General features: G+C 36.0%; 1 protein-coding gene across 1 annotated transcript in view; it reads right to left on the bottom strand.

Moving 5' to 3' along the window:
* Window positions 1-24,317, bottom strand: part of LOC115209125 (ER degradation-enhancing alpha-mannosidase-like protein 1) — a 47,521-nt gene extending 23,204 nt beyond the window's left edge. The window contains exons 1-4 of the mRNA XM_029777268.2: window positions 23,721-24,317; window positions 3,654-3,726; window positions 1,165-1,268; window positions 267-438 (exon numbers count right to left, since the gene is read on the bottom strand). Coding sequence (XP_029633128.1) covers window positions 267-438; window positions 1,165-1,268; window positions 3,654-3,726; window positions 23,721-23,980 — 609 coding nt within the window. The 5' untranslated portion in view covers window positions 23,981-24,317. The remainder of the gene's footprint in view (window positions 1-266; window positions 439-1,164; window positions 1,269-3,653; window positions 3,727-23,720) is intronic.
* Between the last annotated feature and the right edge of the window lie 288 nt (window positions 24,318-24,605).

Raw genomic sequence — 24,605 nt, 5'->3', positions numbered from 1 at the left:
GAGACTGAGAGGACAAAATTTATTTTATCATCATTTATATTTATATACATTCTTGTTATTAAGGTGAAAAAGAAATCAAAACCTAAAATTAAAAGTGTAAAAAATCTAAAATTGAAAGTGTTAATAAATTCATCAAAAAGGCAATTTTATCAATTGAAGGAGAATCTAAAAGTTATGATATAAAAATGCTAACGGCATATTCCCTGCATATTAAAGACTTCAAATAAAACTTCAAAGACTGAAGTATTGGTAAACAGTTGACTTACTCTTGGATAAGGAATACCAGTTGAAGTAGCCTGAAAAGCAGGCAGGAGACGAGAGGCAAGATCATGAGAAAGATGAAGGAGCTCATCATTGTACTCAAACAAATTCATATTTCCAAATGGTTGGTGGGGATCAGTAATGATCAAATGAGCAGAGAGAAGGGCTCCAAGAACTCTGCAAATATAATCATAGAATAGTGTTAGAAGATATGTTCAGACAGTCAGGATAATTTAATAAAATTTATTAAATATAGAGATACTTTCCAGTGATTTATTTTTTAATACAAACATCAACTTGTAACAAGCCATTTCATTTTTTCTCTATTTTACCTTCATTTTTTGATGCTTACATGGGTCAAATAGTTTTAATGTTGGGCAATTGTTTTTATAGCTATATACCCTTACAACCATTAACCACTCAGCTGTAAAGTAGAAAAGGAATTTGTTTTCTGTCAGGCAGCTGAAGCACACCTCTGCAGTTCCTTAAGCAAATCTTCAGCTTTTCCAATATGATTTTATATTCTCATTTCATTTACCATACATCACTAATCATCCTGAAAATTACATTAAAGTCATAAAATTTCATTTATTCTTCCCTGCAATTCTAAATCCTTATAGCACACCTACTTGTTTAAGTAGAAATCAGTTTATACGATAAACCTTATGACCATTACTGGTTTTGCTGTGTGTAGCAATGTTTCTATGGAACTTAATCCTTAAATATTTCTTGCAATAGGCTTAATCTTCTAAATACTCACATTAAATACCTTCTCCCCAAATTTAAAAATCTGCCTCATGTACTCCATCCATAGCCAATATACATCATGATCCAATTACATCACATCTACATTGTTATTTTTTGAAAATTCGAATCTTACAATATGAATTTAGGACAACATACCTGATGGTTGCCTCAAACACTTGGACAGTGTTATTCTTGTCAAATGATACACGCTCTACAACCAATTTTACTGCACGTTGGAATTCACTACTATTCCCCATAATCTGCAATGGTAAAGCAGTCAATATTAAATTGTTAACAAGTACAGTTTGTGAAAAGTAAATTACAAACAAAATTCTCTATCAAAATGCAGCAATGTAAAAATTATTGGATACAGAAACTAACAAATGACAATGTATACTTGTACAAAAGGAAACAATGTTCATTTAAGTCAGTTATGTCTTTCTTGCACTACAATTCAGCAGAGGAAGCACTCTTAAAAATTATATTCATTCTTTTATCTACACTAGTTAAAGGAAAGTCCCATTAACATTTTGTTTTAATCTAATAACTTTTCATTTATTTTGAAATAACATACCTGTTCAACATAACTCTGTGTGTTTGTGTATGTATGTGTGTGTGTGTGTGTGTGTGCGCGCGCATGCACTGCTACAGTTGCTTTACAATTATACAAAATGATATCCATGAAATCTGCCAGAACATGCTTACAGTCTAATTGATGAATGATGTAGATGAGGTGCATTGGCAATAGAATACTATATTGCTGGATATCTAATTGAATTTCAAAAAACTTGGATTCTTTGCTTAAAGGGAGCTATAGTATGCCTTCATTAGATTCAGCTGCTTCAGAAGCAATCTATTTAATCAGATATGCAGAGTGACTATACTGGTAAATACATTTGCTTTATGTCAATACTAGTATAGTCATCCTTCCTACATACATCACCTAACTGTGGTCTACCTTTCATACAATGTTAGTATTGCATTTCCAACAGATATATGTTTGTTACACACACACACACACACACACACACACACACACACACAAACACACACACAGTGCTCCAATCTACTTGACTGAACTTCTACTTTTTAACTTGGTACTTAGTGATGGTAAAGACACCCAACTGAAATATGCATACACACGCATACTGCAGCTTCTCAATGATTTAGATGATAAATTTACTAGAGCTTTGTTGACATATTTGTTGATGAAACTACACTTTACAGTCTCCCCTCTCAGAATGCCAAACACCAAGGAGTAGCTCTTTCCATTGACCTGAGACTGTGCAATAGGGAAGCAGATCACTGGTTGCATTTAATACTGCTAAGACCAATCTAATATCTTCCCTACCACCATTATGAAATTTCTGATTTTATTCCTTTTTCAACGAACATGATTTCTTTGAAAGGGTTTCCTCCTTTCAATAGACACTTAAATTCACAGCTTAATTTGAGATAGGGCTCACTCATCTTTGGGCCAGAGCAGTGAGTAAAATAGTAGCTTCATTCTGATGTTCAACAATGTTCCTAACACCTGAAGGTCTTTTGTATTTTTACAAGAGCCAATCCATCCAAAAGTGGAGTGCTATTCACATTTTTGAGCAGGTTCCTCCAAACATGTATTGTCTACTCTTGATAGAATACAGAATCAAATGAATAGACCAGTTTGTGATGAGCTATTTTCATCACTCCTGTTGCTGTCATTAAAGGAGTGTGGCAAGTTTGGCCCTTTTCTACAGTTATTCCCATACATACTTAGATCAGCTCCCCTGGTCGCATCCAACTAGGAAATTCCCATCAGAACTGGTTTATTAAACTTAGTAATTCATATCAGTATATCCAAGGCAACTCACAGACATCTTTTATCTTTTACTTGTTTCATTCATTTGACTGTAGCCATGGCAAGGTACTGCCTCGAAGAATTTTTAGTTGAATGAATCGACCCTGGTACTTATTCACTTTCCCCAAAACATTAAGTTATGGGGACATAAACACACCAACACTGGTTCTTAAGCAATGGTGGGAGACAAACACAGACACAATGATGCACATGCACACACACACACATGCACATATAAATGACAGGCTTCTTCCAGTTTACATCAACTAAATCTACTCACAAGGCTTTGGTCATATAGAAGACGCTTGCCCAAGGCACCACACAGTGGGACTGAACCCAGAACCATATGGTTAGGAAGCAAGCTTCTTACCACACAGCCTGTGCAAATTCTACGCACAAAGCTTCACCCACCACCACCACCACCATAATGGCTGAATTGTGGAATAAACTCTCCCATCGTTTTTCATAGAACATGACTGACCGCTTTAAATTTAGAGTTAACAAGTAACTTGCCTAATGTTGGCAGCTTCTTTTGCTTTAATATTTTTTTCAGTTATTATGCAGGGTTAAACATTGAAAAGAGTGGATGTAACAGCTGAAGGTATGAAGAGAGAGAGAGAGAGAGAGTGTGTGTGTGTGTGTGTGTGTGTATATATATACACACACATATACATGCTAAAAATATTTCACACAAATTAGGAAATAAAGAAACATACATATATATATAATTTTCTATTTGTCACATAGTTCAGCTAAATTCTATGGTTCTTCTATAAAGTAAAGATCATATGATAAGGATACTCACTGCAAGTGTGTCCAAAGCATCAACAAGGGTCAATGCATAATCTCCTAAGACATCATTTATATTGATATTGGAACTGAAAAGTAATCATAAACAAATGGAAAAAAATTACACACCAATGAAAAATTTAAAACAACAAATCAAAACTAAAAGCTTCTAGAAAACTTGTAAATACTTAATAATAGTTCTGCTCTAAAAATATCATCATCCTTAGTTAGAGTGAGCGTGGTAGGACAGAAATGCATTGTACAAATTACCTCATTTTTTCTATTATCTTTCTAAGGGTCAATATAATTAGTATCATTTATACACTAGGATCATTGAAATGAACAATTAACATTGTGATTGTTGTTGTTGTTGATGGTGGTGGAGTAATGAAATAAGCCAATAACATTGTATGGTAAAATATTTGATTATTCCATTCTCTAATAAGTGTTTCCATGTACATATTGAAAAGAAAACATCAATATTATTGTATTAAAATCAACAAAAGACTACTAAAACTAAGATTACAAAGATGGTGAAAGTTTATTTAGACAATTCCATGCTGTTTCTTTCATATTTTCAAACTTTAGGCCTCACCGAGGAAATGACTAGTGACTGAGACTTTTGGAAATATGCTGTGCTTGAGAAGACCTGGCAAGCCAAATGAGACCATAACCTCATGGCCTATGCCAGGGGCATAACCAGCCCACTTATGCATACCTTTCCTTCTTTGGACACTAAACTCTGCTTGCAAAGACCTGTTGAGGCAAGTGAAATTGAAATCAAATTCAATGACTGGCATCCGTGCTAGTGGGGCACAAAGAGCACCATCCGAGCGTGATCGTTGCCAGAGCAGCTAACTGACTTCAGTGCCTGTGGCACGTAAACCATTCGAGTGTGATCATTACCAGTGTCACCTTACTGACACTTGTGCCGGTGGCACGTAAACAAAACACTTGAGCGAGGCCATTGCCAGTACCGCCTGACTGGCCCCTGTGCTGGTGGCAGGTAACAGCACCCACTACACTCTTGGAGTGGTTGGCGTTAGGAAGGGCATCCAGCTATAGAAACTCTGCCAGATCATGATTGGAGCCTGGTGCAGCCATCTGGTTCACCAGTCAAATTGTCCAACCCATGCTAGCATGGAAAGAGGACGTTAAATGATGATGATATTAGTTCCCTTTCATAAAACAGTTTTTCGTATCTGATTTGCATACTTTAATTATTCTGTCAAGGCAATGAGGAACCAGACTCCAAGAAACAGCAGACAAATCTCCCTCAAATCCAATCTACATAAAAAGAGGGTCACAGTATATAATGTAGTCCAAGATGTACAATGAAGATTAGAAGATCATAGCTGGAAAGCTTTTGATCATAGATCTACTGAATAGAGGTTAAACCAGGGCTAAACAACACACAGTATTTTTCATTATTATGCTTACTTATATTTCAACCTCTATCAACATTCCAACTATGCAGCTAATTACTATTAGAACAACTTTTTATGCAAGAAATACACAATTTTATACATTTTCAGGGATAGCTGTTGGTTTCATTGAGAGCAACAAAAAACTCCTGTAAAGCCACACTGTAAACATTTTTAAGAGCAGACAGTACCAACATATCAAATATCTTAAGTACTGGCTCAATAAAATGTTATGAGCTCTCTTCTTTTGGCTAAATTTTGATAAAATGAAAGCCCATTTGAAAAAAAAAAAAGCAAAATGAAGAGAGTTAAAAGAGATGTCAAAATGACAGTGGGTTCTGAATAGGGCAACTCTTTTCAATGAAAAGACCGAAGCTGTAACTTACACGTAAGAGATTTGTTTTTTCAACCTGTGCTGAGACTAAACAAAATCACCATCTGCAAAATTATCATAAACTGCTTGTAAATATAAAAAAAAAAACTGTTGCATCCATCCCTAATGTCATATGAGATATGTTAATAGCATGGTTATTTTCTATACATCCATTTATACAGGATATATACATGTATGAATGAAAACAGGAAACAGAACAAATCCCACACATTTTGTGTAATCTGTAACACAATTGTCAAGCAAACAACAGATACATGGTTCACATTTTATAATGGAATCTGCTCTCTTCTCTTCTGTTTTAGACCATATTTAAAAAAGATGTTTTATATATATATATATATTCTTTTTTTCTTTTACTTGTTTCAGTCATTTGATGGCAGCCATGCTGGAGCACCGCCTTTAGTCAAACAAATCAACCCCAGGACTTATTCTTTGTAAACCTAATACTTATTCTATTGGCCTCTTTTGCCAAACCACTAAGTTATGGAGACGTAAACACACCAACATCAGTTGTCAAGTGATGGTGGAGGCACAAACATACACACACACACACAAACACATATATATACAACAGGCTTCTTTCAGTTTCCATCTACCAAAGCCACTCACAAAGCTTTGGTCGGCTTGAGGCTATAGTATCAGGTCATTAAGAATGAATGTCCGATTTTCTTATGCACTAAGTTTCACAATCGTTAACTCTGTTTTATCTCGACAATTCTTTGTTTTACAAATCATCACTTTTCAAAATGCAATTCATTGTGTCTGATTATATTGTGAGTTTTCTCTCGTAAATCAATTTTTGTGAACCCATGGATAGATAAAAAATTCATGTTGTTTATGACTATGAATTCCGTCATGGAACCAATGCATCTCAGACAGCTCGAAACATGAGGTGTTTGATGACAATATGGTGAATGAGCACATTGTATGTCAATGATTTGAAAAGTTCTGGTCTGTGACTTTACTCTTGAAAATCAGCCCCATGGTAGACTTGAGACCAAGGTGGATAACTATGAGCTGGAAACTGTAGTGGAAGTGGATACAACTCAAACTACATGTGAGTTAGCAGCAAGGTTTGATGTTTCGATTACAACTGTATAGGAACATCTGAAACAAATTGGCAAGGTAAAGAAGCTGGACAAGTGGGTACCACATGAACTGAACGGGCATCAAATGACATGTCATCTTAAAACTTGCTGTTCTTCACTGTTACAGCATAAAAGCAGACCATTTTTGCATCCTATTGTTACACAATAGAAAGCATTCTGCATGGTGGTTGGGTAGAGATGAAATGCCAAAACACAATCCAAAAAAGAATATTTACCAATAAAAGCTAATAGTATCTGTTTGGCGGTCCAGCACTAGTGTCATCCACTATAGAACTTGCAATTAAACAACTGAGATTGATCAATAGAGACAGGCTAATTCTCTTGCAAGATAATGCTCAACCACATGTTGCACAAGAAACACTACTCAAATTACAGGAACTGAACTTTCAAATTCAGTTCCTGTAATTTGAGTAGTGTTTCTTGTGCAACATGTGGTTGAGCATTATCTTGCAAGAGAATTAGCCTGTCTCTATTGATCAATCTCAGTTGTTTAATTGCAAGTTCTATAGTACTCTGTCATCCACCATATTCACCTGATCTTGCACCAACTGACTATCACCTGATCTTGCACCAACTGACTATCACAATTTCCAGGCATTAGACAACTTTTTGCAAGGAATAAACTTCAAATCTGAAGAAGATGCAAAAACAGCCTTTCGTGATTTCATCAACTCTTGTTCTTCAAAATTGTTTGCTGCTGTCATAAATAAGCTACTGATAAAATGGCAAAATTGTGTTGGTAATTTAGGTGCATACTTTGATTAACTGCATTGCTTTTTGTTGAGATAAAATAAACTTTCAGTTCAAAATTGGACATTTCATTCTTAATGACCTGATAGAAGACACTTGCCCAAAGTGAAATACAGTGAGACAGAACCCAGAACCATGTGGTTGGGAAGCAAGCTTCTTACCATACAGCCTGCTTGTGAAATTAACGTGCAAGTGGTTGAGTACTCCACAGACACACATACACTTAACATAGTTCTCAGGGAGATTCAGCACAATACAGGATGTAACAAGGCTGGCTCTTTGACATACAAGTATTACTCATTTTTGCCAGCTGAGTAAACTGATGACGTGAAATAAAGTGTCTTGCTCAAGGACACACAACACCACCAGAAATCGAACTCACAAACCTTATGACCATGAGCTGAATATCCCTAACTACAAAGCCATGTACCTACACATACACACATATAAATCTTAGCTATTATATCATAGTTAATTACTAAATATATATGTACTAGCAGAATACCTAAGCTTTGCCCAGGCTAAAAAGTAGCAATAAATGGCTCAGAATTGTTCTTTAGGTATTTTCTGTGTAACCATATAAAACTCTATAGGATTTCTCTTGAAAATTTATCTTCTACCAATATAAAAAAAAAAAATTGTTTCCCTCTACATTTTAATAACAATCTGGTGTCTAACACACTGTACTACAAATTCAGGTTCAGCATTAGTAGAATATTTCATATTTTAATAGTGTAAATAACCTGTAGTGAATAAAAGTGCATCCAATCAGGACACAGTAGTATGTAGAGGTAGAATGGCCATGAGAATAATAAATTAAGCCAGTGTTTCTCGTAAGTGGGAAGCATCTTGCCATCCACCAGGGGAGGCTGTGGAGGGTCAAAAAGTGGTAGACAATTTTCCATGTTTAATAAAATTAAGACAATTTTAAACTTGTTCAATACCATGATAAAGATGGCAGAATTAGATGAATGCAAACTCTATTCTACCTTCTGCCTTCTAAAACAGGAAAAAAAATTTCACTTTTTTTTTTTCTTTCTTTGGTTGGTTGCAGTTAGTGGTTTGAAAAGTTGCCATCTGATGCAGATATTTTGTAGTTTCTAGGCAGGATATTTCATAGTAAAATATCTCAGTTCACATAGCTTTGGTGAATAGATGCTGGGTTTTCTGGGAAATATCAATTCTTGATCACCTTTTGATATCTTCTGAACATTAAAGATAAACCAACTGACTTTCAAGTTAGTTTCACACACACACACACATATGTAATGTCTGCATTATATATGTATGTATGTATATATATATTTCTATACTTGTGTATTTGCATGCATTCAAACATATGTATATATACAAATATATGTACATGTGTGTATACATACACATAATCATCATTTAAGATTTTTTTTTCTTCACTGCTGATTTCAGCCAGAAATATCTATCCAAACATCTTTTATCATTTCATCTGTGAAGCTCAAAACAGCTAATTCATCATTCATCCTCCTTGATCTACTTCCACTGAAAGCTTTTAACACCAAAAACCCACAATACTTTGTTACTCACCCCATATCATCCATTCCCAATATGATTCTGCCAAACTATATTCTGCCACTAACCACGAACTTTGTTCTCTAACCTAGATGTTTAAATATCATCCATTCTTCCATAAATAAGTATTATAGAGAGGCACAGTTTATCACTGTAAGCAGCCAGAGCATTTAATCTCCTAAGCAAGCTACATTTATGCTGAGATTCTGCTATGGATCTGAGAAAGGCATTGAGAAACTACTTTAAAATAATTTTCTTAAGAAAGTTATGGAGATAGAGTAATGTCTCAAGTGTAAGGAAAGATTTGTTTCATCTGTACAATGCCAGGAAAACAGAGCAAAGTCAAAGTACATGTATACATTCTTGTAAAGCTGTGGAGCTGGAATATAAAACTTTTAACACCAACTCTAACTCCTCTATTTGTAATTAAAGCAATCATATACTTTATACACTGATTGACAGCATACAACAAATATGGACAATCTGAACCATCAACCTACTCTTTAGCAGCTGAACCTGTTAAAGGTTTGGTTCAAAGGCCAGAGTTCAACTGTTGTAGCTTTTTAAATGAAATTACAAACAGTTAAGCATAAGACAAAACTTACAAAATTTAAAGAGGTTACAAAATAAATAGGCATAAAAGAAATAAACCATAAGAATATAACAAAATAAAATCAGGAACATCTTTGTTAACCAATTCAAAATTCTAAAGCATACAAAAGAGAAAACTAAACAAGTGAACACTTAACAAATGACCATTGTAGCTTGCTTGAAGCATTGTGATAAAGCAGTAAAATAGCAATACAGTGAAGAGAGAGAGAGAGAGAGAGATCTTACAATGCAAAAAAGGAAAAGCTCAGTAACATTTTACCTTTATATATTTCAAGCACAAATGCCTAGCAACAGAAGTAAACAGTCAAGAAATGTTAGTCCATACATCAGTGACCATGTAGGCAAACATTTCTTAACTGTTTACTTCTGATGATGGACCTTTGTGCCTGAAATATATAAAAGTTATTAAACTTTATCCGTTTTACATTGTAAAAAGCCCTCCACCTTCACTATTTTGTTATTTTAAATATTGTATCAACTGAATAGTTAAATCAAAAATCCAAATCTAAAGATTTACTATTTTTAGAAACTAAATTGCCACCACTTTCATCAAAACCTTTAAATCTGATCTGATTATTTTCTATGCAGAAAAAAGTCAGATTAATATCTATGAAACTGGAAATTTTAGCATATTATATAACACTTTATATTTCTTTAGAGTTAGAGCAGGCATCCCCCACCTCCAACTCTTGACTCCTGTAACCCATTAATTGCTTTCGACTCTGATATGACAGTTCTGCTTTCTTGCGGTATAACCATATTATATGTGCTGCTAAGTAGCTGGCTGAATCATTAGCACACCAGACAACATGCTTAGTGGCATTTCATTTGTCATTACATTCTGATTTCAAATTCTGCCAAGATCAACTAAGCCTTTCATCATTTTAGGGTTGAAATACCAGTCAAATACTGAGGTTGATGTAATCGACTTCCACCTCCCATTATAAAATGCTATCCCTGTGCCAAAATTTGAAACCATTATCATCATCATTTTTTGATTTCCAGTCCAACCATCACATCTATCGTCGCATACATTTCTCTCTCACTTAATATATTCCCTTCTTATGAAATGTGTCACAAATGAAACAGATGTTCAATTGATTAGAGACAAATTACTTTACATTCAGTAAAAGACTAGCTAAAATATTCAATTAGTTGGTTGTTTGCATGGACAGAGTGACTATGGTAGCAATGAAGGATGGTTCTTGTACAAAAGGCAAAAGCTGGTAGCTTTATTTATTCTAACTTTATTTTTTATTATTAGTTCTGGCTCTACATGTTGAGTTCAAGTCATACTGTCAATAAAATGAATTACCAGTCTAGTACTGGGGTTGATTTAATCACTACCTTCCTACTCCAAATTTGTGGCCTTATGCCTATGTTAGAAATTATTGTAAAACAGTATTTAGAATAGCTACACTACATCCCAGATGTCATAAGAGGCAACTAAAGGGGAATCTGCCTCAAAAAGTGTGGTCCAACACATACATACTGGTAAGAAAAATGGGGTGTAAATGATAATGATTAAAGATGTATATGATGAAATAACATTTGTCTTTTAACATCTCTTCAATCATGTATAGTTTCAGGTCATAAACTTTAGAACTCCATTTTGGTATTTATCTAGCTTAAAAAATAAATAAAAAATTAGCAAGCTCTCATTGTTAATTTATTTACTAAAGACCAGAAACTCAAGTCCAGCTGGTAAGTAGTATGATGTCATTTATTTAAATGTGTGGTAAAAGTGTTAAAAAACAAACATTAATTCAGTGACACATACACACACAATTATTTAACCAAACAAACACTAAGTGAACGTAAGTAAATGAATCCTCCATTGGTTTCAGCAAAGAGTATTCCAGTTGTTCAATCAATTTAAAGGCCAACTCACTGAATAGTAACATAGTAACTGAGATTCCACATAATTCGCATGCAGAATCAGCTTGAAATGCTATGTGATAAGGCTGGTACTTTGTAATACAGATATTGTCCACAGGACATGATTCCAATTTTTCTACCCAATTTCATTCACTTTGGTTAATCTGAGGCTGTGATAAATGATACTTACACAAGATGGCCTAATGATAGCAAAGTGAAGAGCTTTACCTTTCAGCTATGTGCACCATCAACACACACACACACAAATATTAGCTCTCTTCTGGTCATGACTGATCATATATTTTTGATCTAGGAAATGGCAACTGTTAGTCTGTTAGACATGGGCAACTGTTAGTCTTGTGAAAAACACACAGTTGTCCATGCATGCAAATTTCCCCTCTCTACATCACTTGGTACCAGTATCATTGCATGCATTGCTGTCAGAAAGCAATGAGCCAAAACAGCCTGATGCTCTGACAGTTCTGCTAAGCCACCAACCTGGACTTTTTTTTTTTAATCAACCCTAAAAGAATAGAAAACAAAGTTGGGCCTGGACAGATATGAACTCAGAATGCAGAGAATTGGAAGAAATACTGGAAAGCATTCTATCTAGCACCCAAAGACACTGTCAATTAGCTGCAATATTCTAACGTGTGTGTGTGTGCACGTGTGCGTGCGTACACACAGCTCTTCTAGGTGTTTGACAATGCTCCCTACTATGCATATATATATATATATATATATATATATATATATATATATATTAATAAATTCCAGAGTAGCAAAAAAAAAATTTAGAAAACAAACTCCAAACCACTATTAGGGGTAATTTCGAAAGGGAATGAAAAATAAAAACATTTACCCTCTATTTCCTGTGCCATGGTTTCAAGCAATCTTCAGCAAATAAAATAATTTACTAGGCGAAGCTCTCATCGCCTCGTCATTATATGTTATTCTTGGCTTTCCTGCTATATATGTGTATATATGTACATATATACATATATACACCCAGAACCATGCTAATAGCTTAGGAGTGAAATTTAGGATTTCTTGGTTTTCTGTGAATCAATTTTGATAAGACTTTTCCCATCTGGTTTGCACACTGGTAACACCATTGTTATGTTTTCATTATTCCGTGTAACATCCTTTCTTTCTTATTTCAGATTCTTCTTCAGTTTTTGGGTGAACCATGCTAATAGCTTTTGAATGAAAATAGCTCATCTAGATATTTCTTTTTTTTTTTTCAATAAAATGGAAGGTAATGATACCTATTAAGCATACATTGAGTATATATTTAACAGAAAACCACAATAATATTCTAAAATTTATTGACACAATGAATTATTTAGTCCCATGAAAACCAAGGAAGAAATGATTTGATTGTGGGACCTCCAAGACTGTGACAGCTAGGGATTTAAGGAATATTGGTTGCAAATTATGTGGTAAACCTGGACAAACAAGCAAAGCCTTTCTCACTGCCTCTGGATTTCCTCATGTACCGAAAACCACCAGAAATTGTATCCTCTTGACCATGGCTTCCATGCGAGAACTCCTGAAACTGCCTCCTCACAGGACTTTGAGACTTCAATGGACCCAAAAGTACATGACATTAGGCATGAGCTGTGTTCTGTTCACTGACGAAACCAGAGCATCCTTTGACAGGCCTGATGGTTGGGCAAATGGTTGGGTCTATTTCGGAGATGAGCATCACCAATGTTTACAATGTCAAAAACAGGATGGATGGGTCATGGGGACAGAGTTGTTGGCCCAGTCAGGGTGCCTGAAGGGGTTAAAGTGACTGCAGCTGCCTACTGCAATCTCCTGAAGGTCTTGGATCCCTGGCTAAATGACATACTGCTGTCACTTCTACTAGAGTCTTACGGCATACAAGGTGAAGGGTTGATGGTGTGGCTGTCATCATCTCCAGATCTCAACCCTATCAAAAATCTTTGGTCCATAAGATGTTTAAGCCGATGGATGCCAATTTACATCAAAAAATGTCTTATGGGTGACCATCAAAGCTGCAGCAGAGGCAGTCCAACCTGCTACTATTAAGAAATTGACAGATTCCATGACTAATAGGGTTTTTAAAGTTATCTGTCGATATGGCACTCATATGCCTAAATAATTCATTGTATCAATAATATTATTATTATGGTTTTCTGTTAAATATATACTCAATGTATGCTTAATATGTATCTTCACCCTTCATTTTCTGTAAAAAAAATGTTTAGATGGGCTATTTTTATTCAAAAGCTATTAGCATGGTTCACCCAAAAACTGAAGAATTTGAAATAAAAAAGAAAGGATGTTACACAGAATAATGAAAACATAACAATGATGTTGGCATAGTACACAAACCAGCTGGGAAAAGTTTTATCAAAATCGATTCACAGAAAACCGAGAAATCCTAAATTTCACTTCTATGCTATTAGCATGGTTCTGGGTGTATATATGCATAAAAACATATAGAATGGGCTTCTTTCAGCTTGTTTACCAAATCCACTCACATGGTTTTTGTCAGCCCCAGGATATAGTAGAAGATACTTGCCCGAGGTACTACATGATTGGACCGAACTTGAAGCTGTATATTGGGGAAGCAAACTTCTTTATCACACAGCCATGCCTTACATACATACATTCAAGTGAACAGTTGTTAAAACCTACAGTAAAACATCAGATATGAGAACCATCAACAAAATGAACATCTGTTACAAGAACGATATCTATGAGCAGTTTTCAAACCTTAATCATTAAAGAATTACGTTGAATAATATAAAAATTGTTCAATATGCTTTCTACATAGAAACTAATCCAGAATATCATAGATGCACTAATTTCTAACAAAGGCACAAGGCTACACATTTTGAAGGAGACTACAGTCGCCTAAATCAACTTTACCTTTTGGTACTTATTTCATTGAAAAAGTCAATCCCAGCAGAATTTGAATGGTTTTTGCTAGGTTAACACTAAGGCCCTTCAATTATAGACCTTGCTTCTTCTCTAGTTCTGGTAGTGATTCAGCTATAAGGAGCTCCCAGGGGCAGCCTATTTTGAATTCCTTTGTTATTGCCTGGAGGACTATGATGAACAAGAGGGGGCTGAGGATTGATCATTGATGAACCCCTACTTGTACCCTGAATTCTTCACTATACACATTGTGAACCCTCATTAATGATATTGTTTTAACAAGACATAAATTTTGGAAGCAAAGTTTGGTTCCAAGATACATGTCATGGATGCTCTAGGATGCATCATAAGTGATGTTTCTGAGGTTTCAAAAAATTCTGGGTCTTTCAACATCAGACCTCTTTGCCCAGTTGACCAAGTCCCAGCTTGCATTCCAGTAGCAGCAAATCACCCAATGGCCTTTTCTGTAGATGGTCCTTCTCTTTGCTGCACCTGTAAACCCAAGCCCAGTCAGAGTCTGCAGAAAGAATACTCCACAAAACCCTGGTAGCCCATTTCAATTGCCTCTCAAAATGCCTGCCAGCCCTGGTTTCTGCTCTACCAGCACCTGGTATTTGGCAAGTTTCTCTCATGAGCCTCCTTCTAAGGCACAGTCAGAAGAGAGTACCAGTATGTTATTGGTACTTATTATATCAACATGAAAAGAACAAACGCAAAGGAAAAATAGTAAGATATAATGATAAAAATAAATATTGCAATATATTTAGCATAGTGTTTTACTATTTCTTAAATCAAACCCAGACTTGATCTAATTCTGCAATTGTTGAAAGTTAAAATTAAATTCTGTAATTCATGTAGTCCAAAGCTTTAATTAAGTCAAATATCTTCAGCAAAAAAAAAAAAGGATTTCTTAAATAGGCACAAGACGAAAAAAAACTGAAAAAGGATTTCTTAGACAAGCATAAGATGAAAAAGACTAAAAAAGGATTTCTTAAATAGGCACAAGATTAAAAGAATTTCTTAAATAGGCACAAGTAATGTCAACTATACTCAGTACTTGGCTAGTACTTATATTTTTGACTTCTGAAGAACCAACATCTACAGTAACAATATTTTCTAAAAAGGTAAGAAATTTCAAAATTACAATGGAAGGGAAGGCAGCAAGCTGGCAGAATCATTAGCACACCATCAAAATGCTTTATGGCATTTCATCTATCTTTATGTTCTAAGTTCAAATTCTGCCAAGGTTGACTTTACCTTTCATCTTTTCAGGGTTGTTAAAATAAGTATCAGTTGAGCACTGGTCATTAACTTGCCCCCTCCCCCAGAATAGCTGGACTAGTACCAAAATTTGAAACGAAAATTACAACTGAAGAGAATAGCTTCTTGTTGATGGTATCCCTTAAGCAGCAATAACAGAGACTTCAAACTGAGGAAGAAATATAGTTAATATAACTGATCTCACTACTTATCTGAACTCCTAACTAGATTTGATTTGAACACAAAACTGTGTAATCTAAAACTAGATGTAATAAATCATAAAAGCCAGCATTCTACTGTTTTAGCTATCTCTACAGATTTGTTAGGTTTGACACCAAATGAAAACTGCATATAAACATCAGGTACTAATTTTATTGAGCTTTCATCAAGTTCAACAGAAATTAACCCCGATAGCATTTGAAATCAGGATGAAGAAAGTCTAACTTAAATGCAGCAGACTGTACAAAACAGTACTCTCAACAATTATTGTTTATAGGGCACCATTCGAGCGTGATCGTTACCAACGTCGCTTCACTGGCACGTGTAAAAAGATTCGAGCGAGGTCATTGCCAGTACCACCTGACTGGCCCCCGTGCCAGTGGCCCGTAAAAAGCACCCACTACACTCTCGGAGTGGTTGGCGTTGGGAAGAGCATCCAGCTGTAGAAACTCTGCCAGATCAAGATTGGAGCCTGGTGCAGTCATTTGGTTTGCCAGTCCTCAGTCAAAATCGTCCAACCCATGCTAGCATGGAAAGCGGTCGTTAAATGATGATGATGATGAAATACCTATATACCAAAAGCAAATTAAGTCCCCTTTATTTTCTTTTTCCCCAATGGGAAAAGTAGTTTGTTTTGTTTTTTAGTGTTTCTGTTACCACTGTAAGTGGAACAGGATTGAAAAATATTTCAATACTTTCGTTCAAGATAATACAGTGGGTTTTTTTTGTTCTATTTGTTATAAATTATTCTGTGAACTGAAGCAAAACAAAGATGAAATAATTAATGTCAACTAGATAGACAAATGAGATTTTGCTCCCCAACATTTAGCTTTGTATTAATAAAGCTGTGCACTAAATTTAACCAATGTTTCTTTGTTAATTTTATAGTTTCTTAACATTCAGGAGTGAATTTGTTTATATGAGAAAATGCTTTGCTTTCTTTTTAAACTTTCATTTAAATATTGAGTGAGCCAACTAGTCTGTTTAGTTTTTCTCCGTTATATATGCATGAGTACGGATGTAGTAGATAACAGCTAGCCTTCGGCTGCCCTTTTGGACCCTGTTGTGTCCACTATTCTATTATGCGCCAATGTGCAGCCCAACCAATCACAGCCTTCTGATAAGGTCACATGAGACAGTCTCTTCCAAGCATTCCGGTGAGCTAATAGCGTGGTATAAAATGCTAGCTTCAACACCGAGTCGAAGTCAGTTGGTTCCAGACCCTTTTAGGTCTAGCCACCGACCACACAGGACACAGCCAGTTCCAGCAACAACAGACCACAGCAGCTACATGGAGACTTATCAACATTCGTCCAACAGCATACGGCTATCAATTTTGTCAACAACATCTTTCTACATACACATCAACCGTCACACAGGTTCATCTCAACACTGTTTGTGAATTACTTCACCATGGCTAACAGCAAACACAACTTGCAAGAACTCTTGTACCAAGTAACCCAGCAGCAGCATTGTAGCCACCACTTCGTACAACACGTACCACACAGGCTCTGCTACTTCGCCTCAACTTCTTGTTACAGCACTTTAACTATCATGTATCTGGACTATGAACTGGTATTTATTATCATTGCGTCTGAACATTCTTCTAGTGTCCTATTATAGACTCTTTCAATGCTACTTATCGCACACACATACATCCTTGTTTGTACACATACACTTTGTATACATGACGTCCTGTCTATTATATTGCATATATGACGCACACACAGACACACATATTAACCTATCAATAAAATCTTCTCTTAACATTCTACCGGTTGTGTCGCCTCTTTTTCCTGCTGGCACTCATACTCATTTATACCTTTTCGTATTTATTGTAATCGACCGTGAGATGTATTAAAGGAGCCAATCTCATCACCTCTCCTTTGCACAGTCATTCTACAACTTCAATTTGTCTCTTGCACATGTGCACTTGTTAGATACTTGACACTTCAATGTAGTTCAATGCAAACTTACAATGAGACAGGTTGTATTTTGTGAGCTTGGGATCATTCTAAAAATGGAGAACAGGAACGAACATTATTGACACCTCATACTTTTTTATTTTAAAAAAAGCAAGAAAGCAGCGGAAGCCTGCAGGAAGATATGTGCTATGTACAGAGAGGATGCTGTTATGGAATGTGTCAGGTGGTTTTCAAGATTTTGATGAGAAATTTTCCAGTGCAAGATGCACCTCACTCTAGCCAGCCAAATGAAATTAATAGTAACACCAAACCCCATAATACAATAAGAATGATTGTAAATATTCCCCAGATATTCAGATTGAGTGCTGAAAACCATTTGCATCAACTTGGTTACATCAGTAGGCTTGATGTTTGGGTCCCACATCAGTTGAGTGTGGTTCACTTTGCTCAACAAATTTCCATCTGTGATTTGTTGCAGAAACATGAAGAAAACAATCCCATTTTTTTTTTAAGAGAATGGTTTACAGAAGATGAAAAATGGAACATTTATAACAACATGAAGTGCAAATAATCATAAAGAAAGTGTAATGAATCAGCACAGACAACCTCCAAAGCAGGACTTCACCCAAAGAAGATTATTATGCTTTCAATTTGGCAAGATTAGACGGGTGTTGCCATTTATGAGCTTCTTCCCACAACAGGTCTATCAATTTGAATGCATACTGTGACCACCAGCTGGACAAACTAAAAGCAGTGATCCACCAGAAGTGTCCAGCACTTGCTAATCATAAGAGTATTGTCTTTCATCATGATAATGTCAGACTGCACACTTTTTTGCAGATGTGGCAGAAGTTAATGGGGCTTGGCTGGGGAGTTTCACTACACCTCCATACTTGCCCAACCTTGTACCTTCAAATTTCCACTAGTTTCAATCTCTTCAAAATTCATTGAATTAACAGACCTTCAACTCTGAAGTGGATGTAAAAATACACCTGGAAAGTTTTTCACCAATAAAGACAGGAATTCTTTGAGCAGGGAATAATAGATCTGCCCACAAGACGGAAATATTTACAATTTCTATTTTTAACTTTTAGTACAAGAAATCAGGGATTACAAAATATTCTCTAATGAATTACAATGCCTTAATTAGGATCACTACATATATCATCACTCTTTCTGTACTACCAGTTATTATCCTCTCTCTTCTAAGCCAGTTCCTATATATTTTTTTTTTTTGACATTCCTCATTCTTACCACTAACTCATATTTACTGTTGACCACCCACATCCTCGTTAACCATTCACTCCTAAATATCTTTGACCACCTCAATCCCTATTTCTATCATTTCACTCACTTTCCCTCCATACGCCCACCCTTACTAATCCTTATATCTCCACACTTCTGTGCTTTCTTCTCTTCACTTTTTTGGACATGTTACCTTCAGGGTATGCTCTGTTGCCTCATCCCATCATCTTTATCTCTCTTTCTGCTACCACTCCATCCAACCCTACTCACCCATATATAGATAGAAAGATAGACAGATAGATAGTTATAGTTCAAATTTATAGGAAAACAAAGACAGATGTAGGAAAAGTCTTTTATGCTTCAAGCCTACGCTCTTTGAAAGAAAGGAATAGGAGGAAATAATAGAGAGAGAATGAAAAAAACATGTTGACTTCAGTGGTCCAACATGGTGAATATCATCATCATCATCGTTTAACGGGTTGGATGATTTGACTGAGGATGGGCGAACCAGATGGCTGCACCAGGCTCCAATCTAATCTGGCAGAGTTTCTACAGCTTGATGCCATTCCTAACGCCAACCACTCCGAGAGTGTAGTGGGTGCTTTTAAGTGCCACCAGCACGAGGGCCAGTCAGGCGGTACTGACAACAGCCACACTCAAATGGTGTTTTTTACATGCCACCTGCACAAGAGCCAGTCCAGCAGCACTGGCAACAACCTCACTCAAATGTTTTTTCACATGTCACTGGCACAAGTGCCAGTAAGGCGACGCTGGTAACAATGAATATATATATATATATATATATATATATATATAATATATATATATATATATATATACACACACACACAAACAGGATGCGATGGGTAAATTGTCACCATTTTATATTTTTTATTTTATGCATGCACATTGTTTGCTTTTGATTTTGTCAACTACACAGTATAGTAGGGTCAGTTGGGCACCATCTGTGAGAAAAACAGTACCATGATGCAATTTACTCTGCCAGAAATTTGGAAATGACATGCTGTACTGCTTGACACTCATGCCAGAAGCTCCAATACAAACATTACAAAGTGTTTGGGTGTCAATCTGAGGACAGCGCAGAGGATTCGGAAAGAGTTAGATGAGTCTAATGGTGATTATGAAGGTATGGCAACTTGGAAAACTCATTCTGATAAGAAAAGAGCTCCTGAATTTGTTGGTGAGATCCAGGCCATGATTGACAATAATCCCTCCAAGCCAATCAGGTCCATTGCCAAGGAAAAGGAGTATCTGAGTTTTTTATCAGGCAGGTAGTGCAAGAAGGCATTTGGTATTCCTCATGAGAGAGGGCCAATTTTTATCCCAAGCCATCAAGGACAAGAGGAAAGACCACGCTACAAAGCTTTTGAACAAACTCAAGCATCCCCTCCAACTGAATATGCTTTAGTTTTTCTCAGACGAGAAAAATTTCAGCCAGGATCAGATGGTGAACATAAAGAACAACCATTGGCTTGCCGTGTACTCAAAACATGTACTGAGAGTGATAAAAATCAAACATCCAGTCAACATCATGGTGTCTGGAGTGATCACTAGTGACGGCAACGATATGCCTCCATTCATCTTCCCACACAGCCTCAGGCTCAACACATATATATATATATTGTGGGGTCTTAAACAACTCAACATCTCACATAAAGCCATCTCCCTCTCTCCTATTCTCTAAGTCAAGGGGGACACTTTAGTCTTGCAAGTTATAAGTGCCATGAAAAAAGCAGCTACTACACTCTGTAAAATAGACAATAGGAAGGACATGCAGCTGTTGAAACTATACCTAAACTGAGACAGTGGAATATGATGTGGTCCTCCATACCACTGAATCCCATCAACCCTTCCAGCATGGAAAAAGGACATGAAATGATGATGAATTAGGATTTCTCAATAAGAAATTATAACAACTTCAAGAGTCATTTATGGTATCAAGCTTTCTCCTCACTCCTGGCAGTTTGCTGTGCTTGAGAAGACATGTCAAATTAAGTAAATACATGATTGTCTTTGCATACAGGTATGTCCCCTGCATCCCTCTTCAGCTGAGCATTCCTAATCTTGTGAGCTCATGGATGTTGGTACCACGTAAAAGCACTTGTGCAGGTGCTGCATAAAAGCACCCAGTACACTCTGTAAAGTGGCTGGTGTGTCAGGAAGGGCATCCAACTATAGAAACCATCCCAAAACAGAGATGGGGCAGCTCTCCATTTGACCAGCTCCTATCAAACCATCCAACCAATGCCAGCATGGAAAGCGAATGTTAAATGATGATGATCCAGCAAGTCCAGAGAAAAAGACATTTCAATCAATTGTTCAGTGGTGACCCACATATAACCTAATTTTAGTCATTTGGTGTGAAGATGCAAGGATTAGTGGTTAAGGTATTTGGTTTGCAATCATAAGGTTCCAAGTTCGATTCCTAGTGTGTCCCTGAGCAAGACACTTTATTTCATGTTGCTACTGTTCACTCATCTAGCCAAAATTGGTAGTACTTTCATTTCAAAGAGCAGCCTTGTCACATTCTGTGAGAACTATGTTAAGAGTACACATGTCTACGGAGTGCCCAGCATGTTAATTTCACAAACAGGCTTTTCTGTTGATCAGATCAACTGAAACCCTTGTCGTAACTGATGGATTTAATTTTTAGTCATTTTATCTCGGGTTATTATTGGTGGTAGTTTATGTATCCCAGAGAAGTGAAGAATTGTTAAGCTAAGATCAACAGTTTTCTTATAACAATATCTCTTTAAATGATAATGTCCAAGCTTAGTATGGTGTACTAAAGAATTAAGGCTAGAAATGTATGATCCCTTTATTGAATATTAAACAGGATTTGATTCGAAGATTTAGTACCAAAAAGATATCAGGTAACCAGATTATGAGCAATTTGACAATATTCACAAAATGTTTAGTGAAGAAACCCCTAGTTTCATGTGATTCCTTTATTTGGCTGTTAGAAAGTAATACTGATTCTGGAAAAGTTACCAGCAATAGAGGGACAGTTTAACAGTACAGAAACTTAAATTAAATCACCCAAATGACATGATATTCGATTATGTAATGAAAATATTAGCAGTTACAAAATGCCATAGAGCAGAAATAAGCTTCTAGAGGACACTTTTGAAAGTTATAAACATCACATTCCATTCTCCCATATTTTGTACCTATTTAATCAAAAACAGCACCATCGGATATCAACACAACATGATCGAACGTGACACGTAGCTCACGATTTCAGACCCTACCAGACATTTGTCTTTCGGTAAAACATCATTCTTCTTTCATCGGTTTTTCTATGTAAAAATTAACTATTAATTCCACTTATTTTTCATATTCAAAAGGGACATGTAGCCTTGAATCTATTATCCCCAAAAAGGAGTGGGGTCGACCCTTTCTATAGTAGTGTATAGTTTCTGACCGACAAAATTAATCGCCTTTCAAAGTATTTTCATGTGGTCTCTTGGCTTTTAGAAATAGCAGCCAAGTTCCCTAATATCACACCCTCTTCTATTTTTCTGGTTAGTACACTGGGTAATATAATCCTGGATATACAAAAAGATGAGTTGGTCATTAATAGAGAGTTTTTGACAATAAGTTTGCTCTCTTTCAACAAACTTAAAGAGAGCAGACCTGGCACTAAACAACAACCTAAACACTGTTAGCGAACGATTGCTTACTCAACGAGCCAACGGGGATGTCTCAATGCGGTCCGTCGACCTGTTCGAAATAGCGAACAAATCACCCTCAAATCACATTCCTCCATCTTAGTATACATTGGACAGTGTATCCTTTGATACACAAAAAAATGGGATGGTCAAAGTTGGACTGTCTTTGATTATATGGCTGCTCGATCTGGGGTTAAAGAACTTAAACATCGTCGAGTTAACAAGGGAGCTATCAATGTGGTCACTTGACCAGCTAAAAATTACAGCCATATTCCAATGAAGCCACCCCCATTATTGTCTTAGACAGTTTTAGATACACTGTCTGCAAAGTAAATGACATAGTCGCAACTGGAACACCTTTGATCAAAGGTCTGCTCCTTCAAGGCTGACATGGAGTTAAACAATAATATAAACAAACCACTTTCAATTCGTAATGAATAATTCACGTTTTTTGGTGTATCTTAAACTTCTGAGTAATTCATATTAAACAATAAATCGTCGTTCTTAATTCGGCTTTAGTGCAACAGAATCTGCACGCCACCCAATGGTTACTTTGTAATAAGGACAGGAAATAAGAAGGCTCACCTGACTAATAAAGTGCTTTATTGGGGAAATATACAATTCTATCAGGTGCAAAAATTACTTTTTCAAAGCCACACAAAAAGTCATATTTAATTTCGGACGACATTTCTGTAATATTAGTTTTCTATTGGTCTCTAAGTCGAATACTTTTATTATTATTATCCAAGTTGATACAGAATTTTAGTGTTAAATAAACGAGATATATAAATATACCTGACGAGTTTACTCTGACTTTACAAATCACAACTCTAGTATCGACATACATATTGTCGAACCATTAAAGATCAACATTAATTAGAGCTTCTTGTACGTAACCAATAATTTTGAAAAAGGCTGAAAAGGATCGCTTCTTAGGATGTTAAATTAAATCAAAACGTTTTCGTAATTAACAAATAAACAACAACAATGTATTATTGAATAAAAATCGAAATATAAACCCCCTGCTTCGGTCACAAGTAAGATTACTTTAAATATTGAAAATGTGGAGGAAGGCATCAAATAATGTAGACGATAAAAAACAAGAGCGGTGTAAACTTACGGGTTGTCATAATCAGGGCCACGACCATGACAGCTGTGAGGATTTAGTTCGTCTTTAGGAAATGCATATTTCATGTAGTTGTCATAACCGAAGTTGAACATCTCCCGGACCTTTTGAAGCATGTTTAGACGCTCCTTCTCGGAGAAATGGCCGTACTTGACATCGTGGCGACCCCAGTCCTTCTGGAAGAGGTACAAGCGACCTTTCACCAGAATACATAAGCAAAGCAAGAGAATAATTATTGATAGTTTTCCCAACATAGTACTGATCCATGGAAATTTTATTATAACAAATGGTATGTATTTATATATCTGATTAGCTGATACGTCTGTTGTATTTGATATCAGCTCACAATTATCGTTTTTTTCTAGAGCGATTCGCCGTTTTCAATATAACCATTATTTAACAGTAGCAGACTTTTTCCGTGGCATCAGCGTTAATAATAGTTTCATAGTTATTTGGTCAAACACATGTAGTGTTTCTCTACATTGAATATATCTACAGTGACTTAATATCTTGTTTTACTATGAACCGATAGTTCGTAACCTCCTACTAATGTGTGAACATGCGTAATAGTAGCGCACATAAATAAAAAAAATGAAGCCTAACAACCTTTAGTTCTCAAGCGGAAGTTGTCACGCTACGAAAGAAATAGACTCATATAAGATATTATAATACACTGAAGAAAACAAAATGCTAAAGTCTATTTAAATAAATTGTAAAGTTCTTTTCATGAAGAAAGATATGTATTATAAAGTCTAGATAAATGGTAATATATTTCTTTATTTCTTTACTTTTTATATCATTACGCGTTTGTTACCATTGATTCAACTGACCAATTAAAGCCAGTATCGTGGCCACGCCTGTTCACGAGGGATTGGCCGA

Source organism: Octopus sinensis, linkage group LG3, assembly GCF_006345805.1.
Source record: "Octopus sinensis linkage group LG3, ASM634580v1, whole genome shotgun sequence".
Lineage (NCBI taxonomy): Eukaryota > Metazoa > Mollusca > Cephalopoda > Octopoda > Octopodidae > Octopus > Octopus sinensis.
This window is presented reverse-complemented; position numbering and strand designations above follow the sequence as displayed.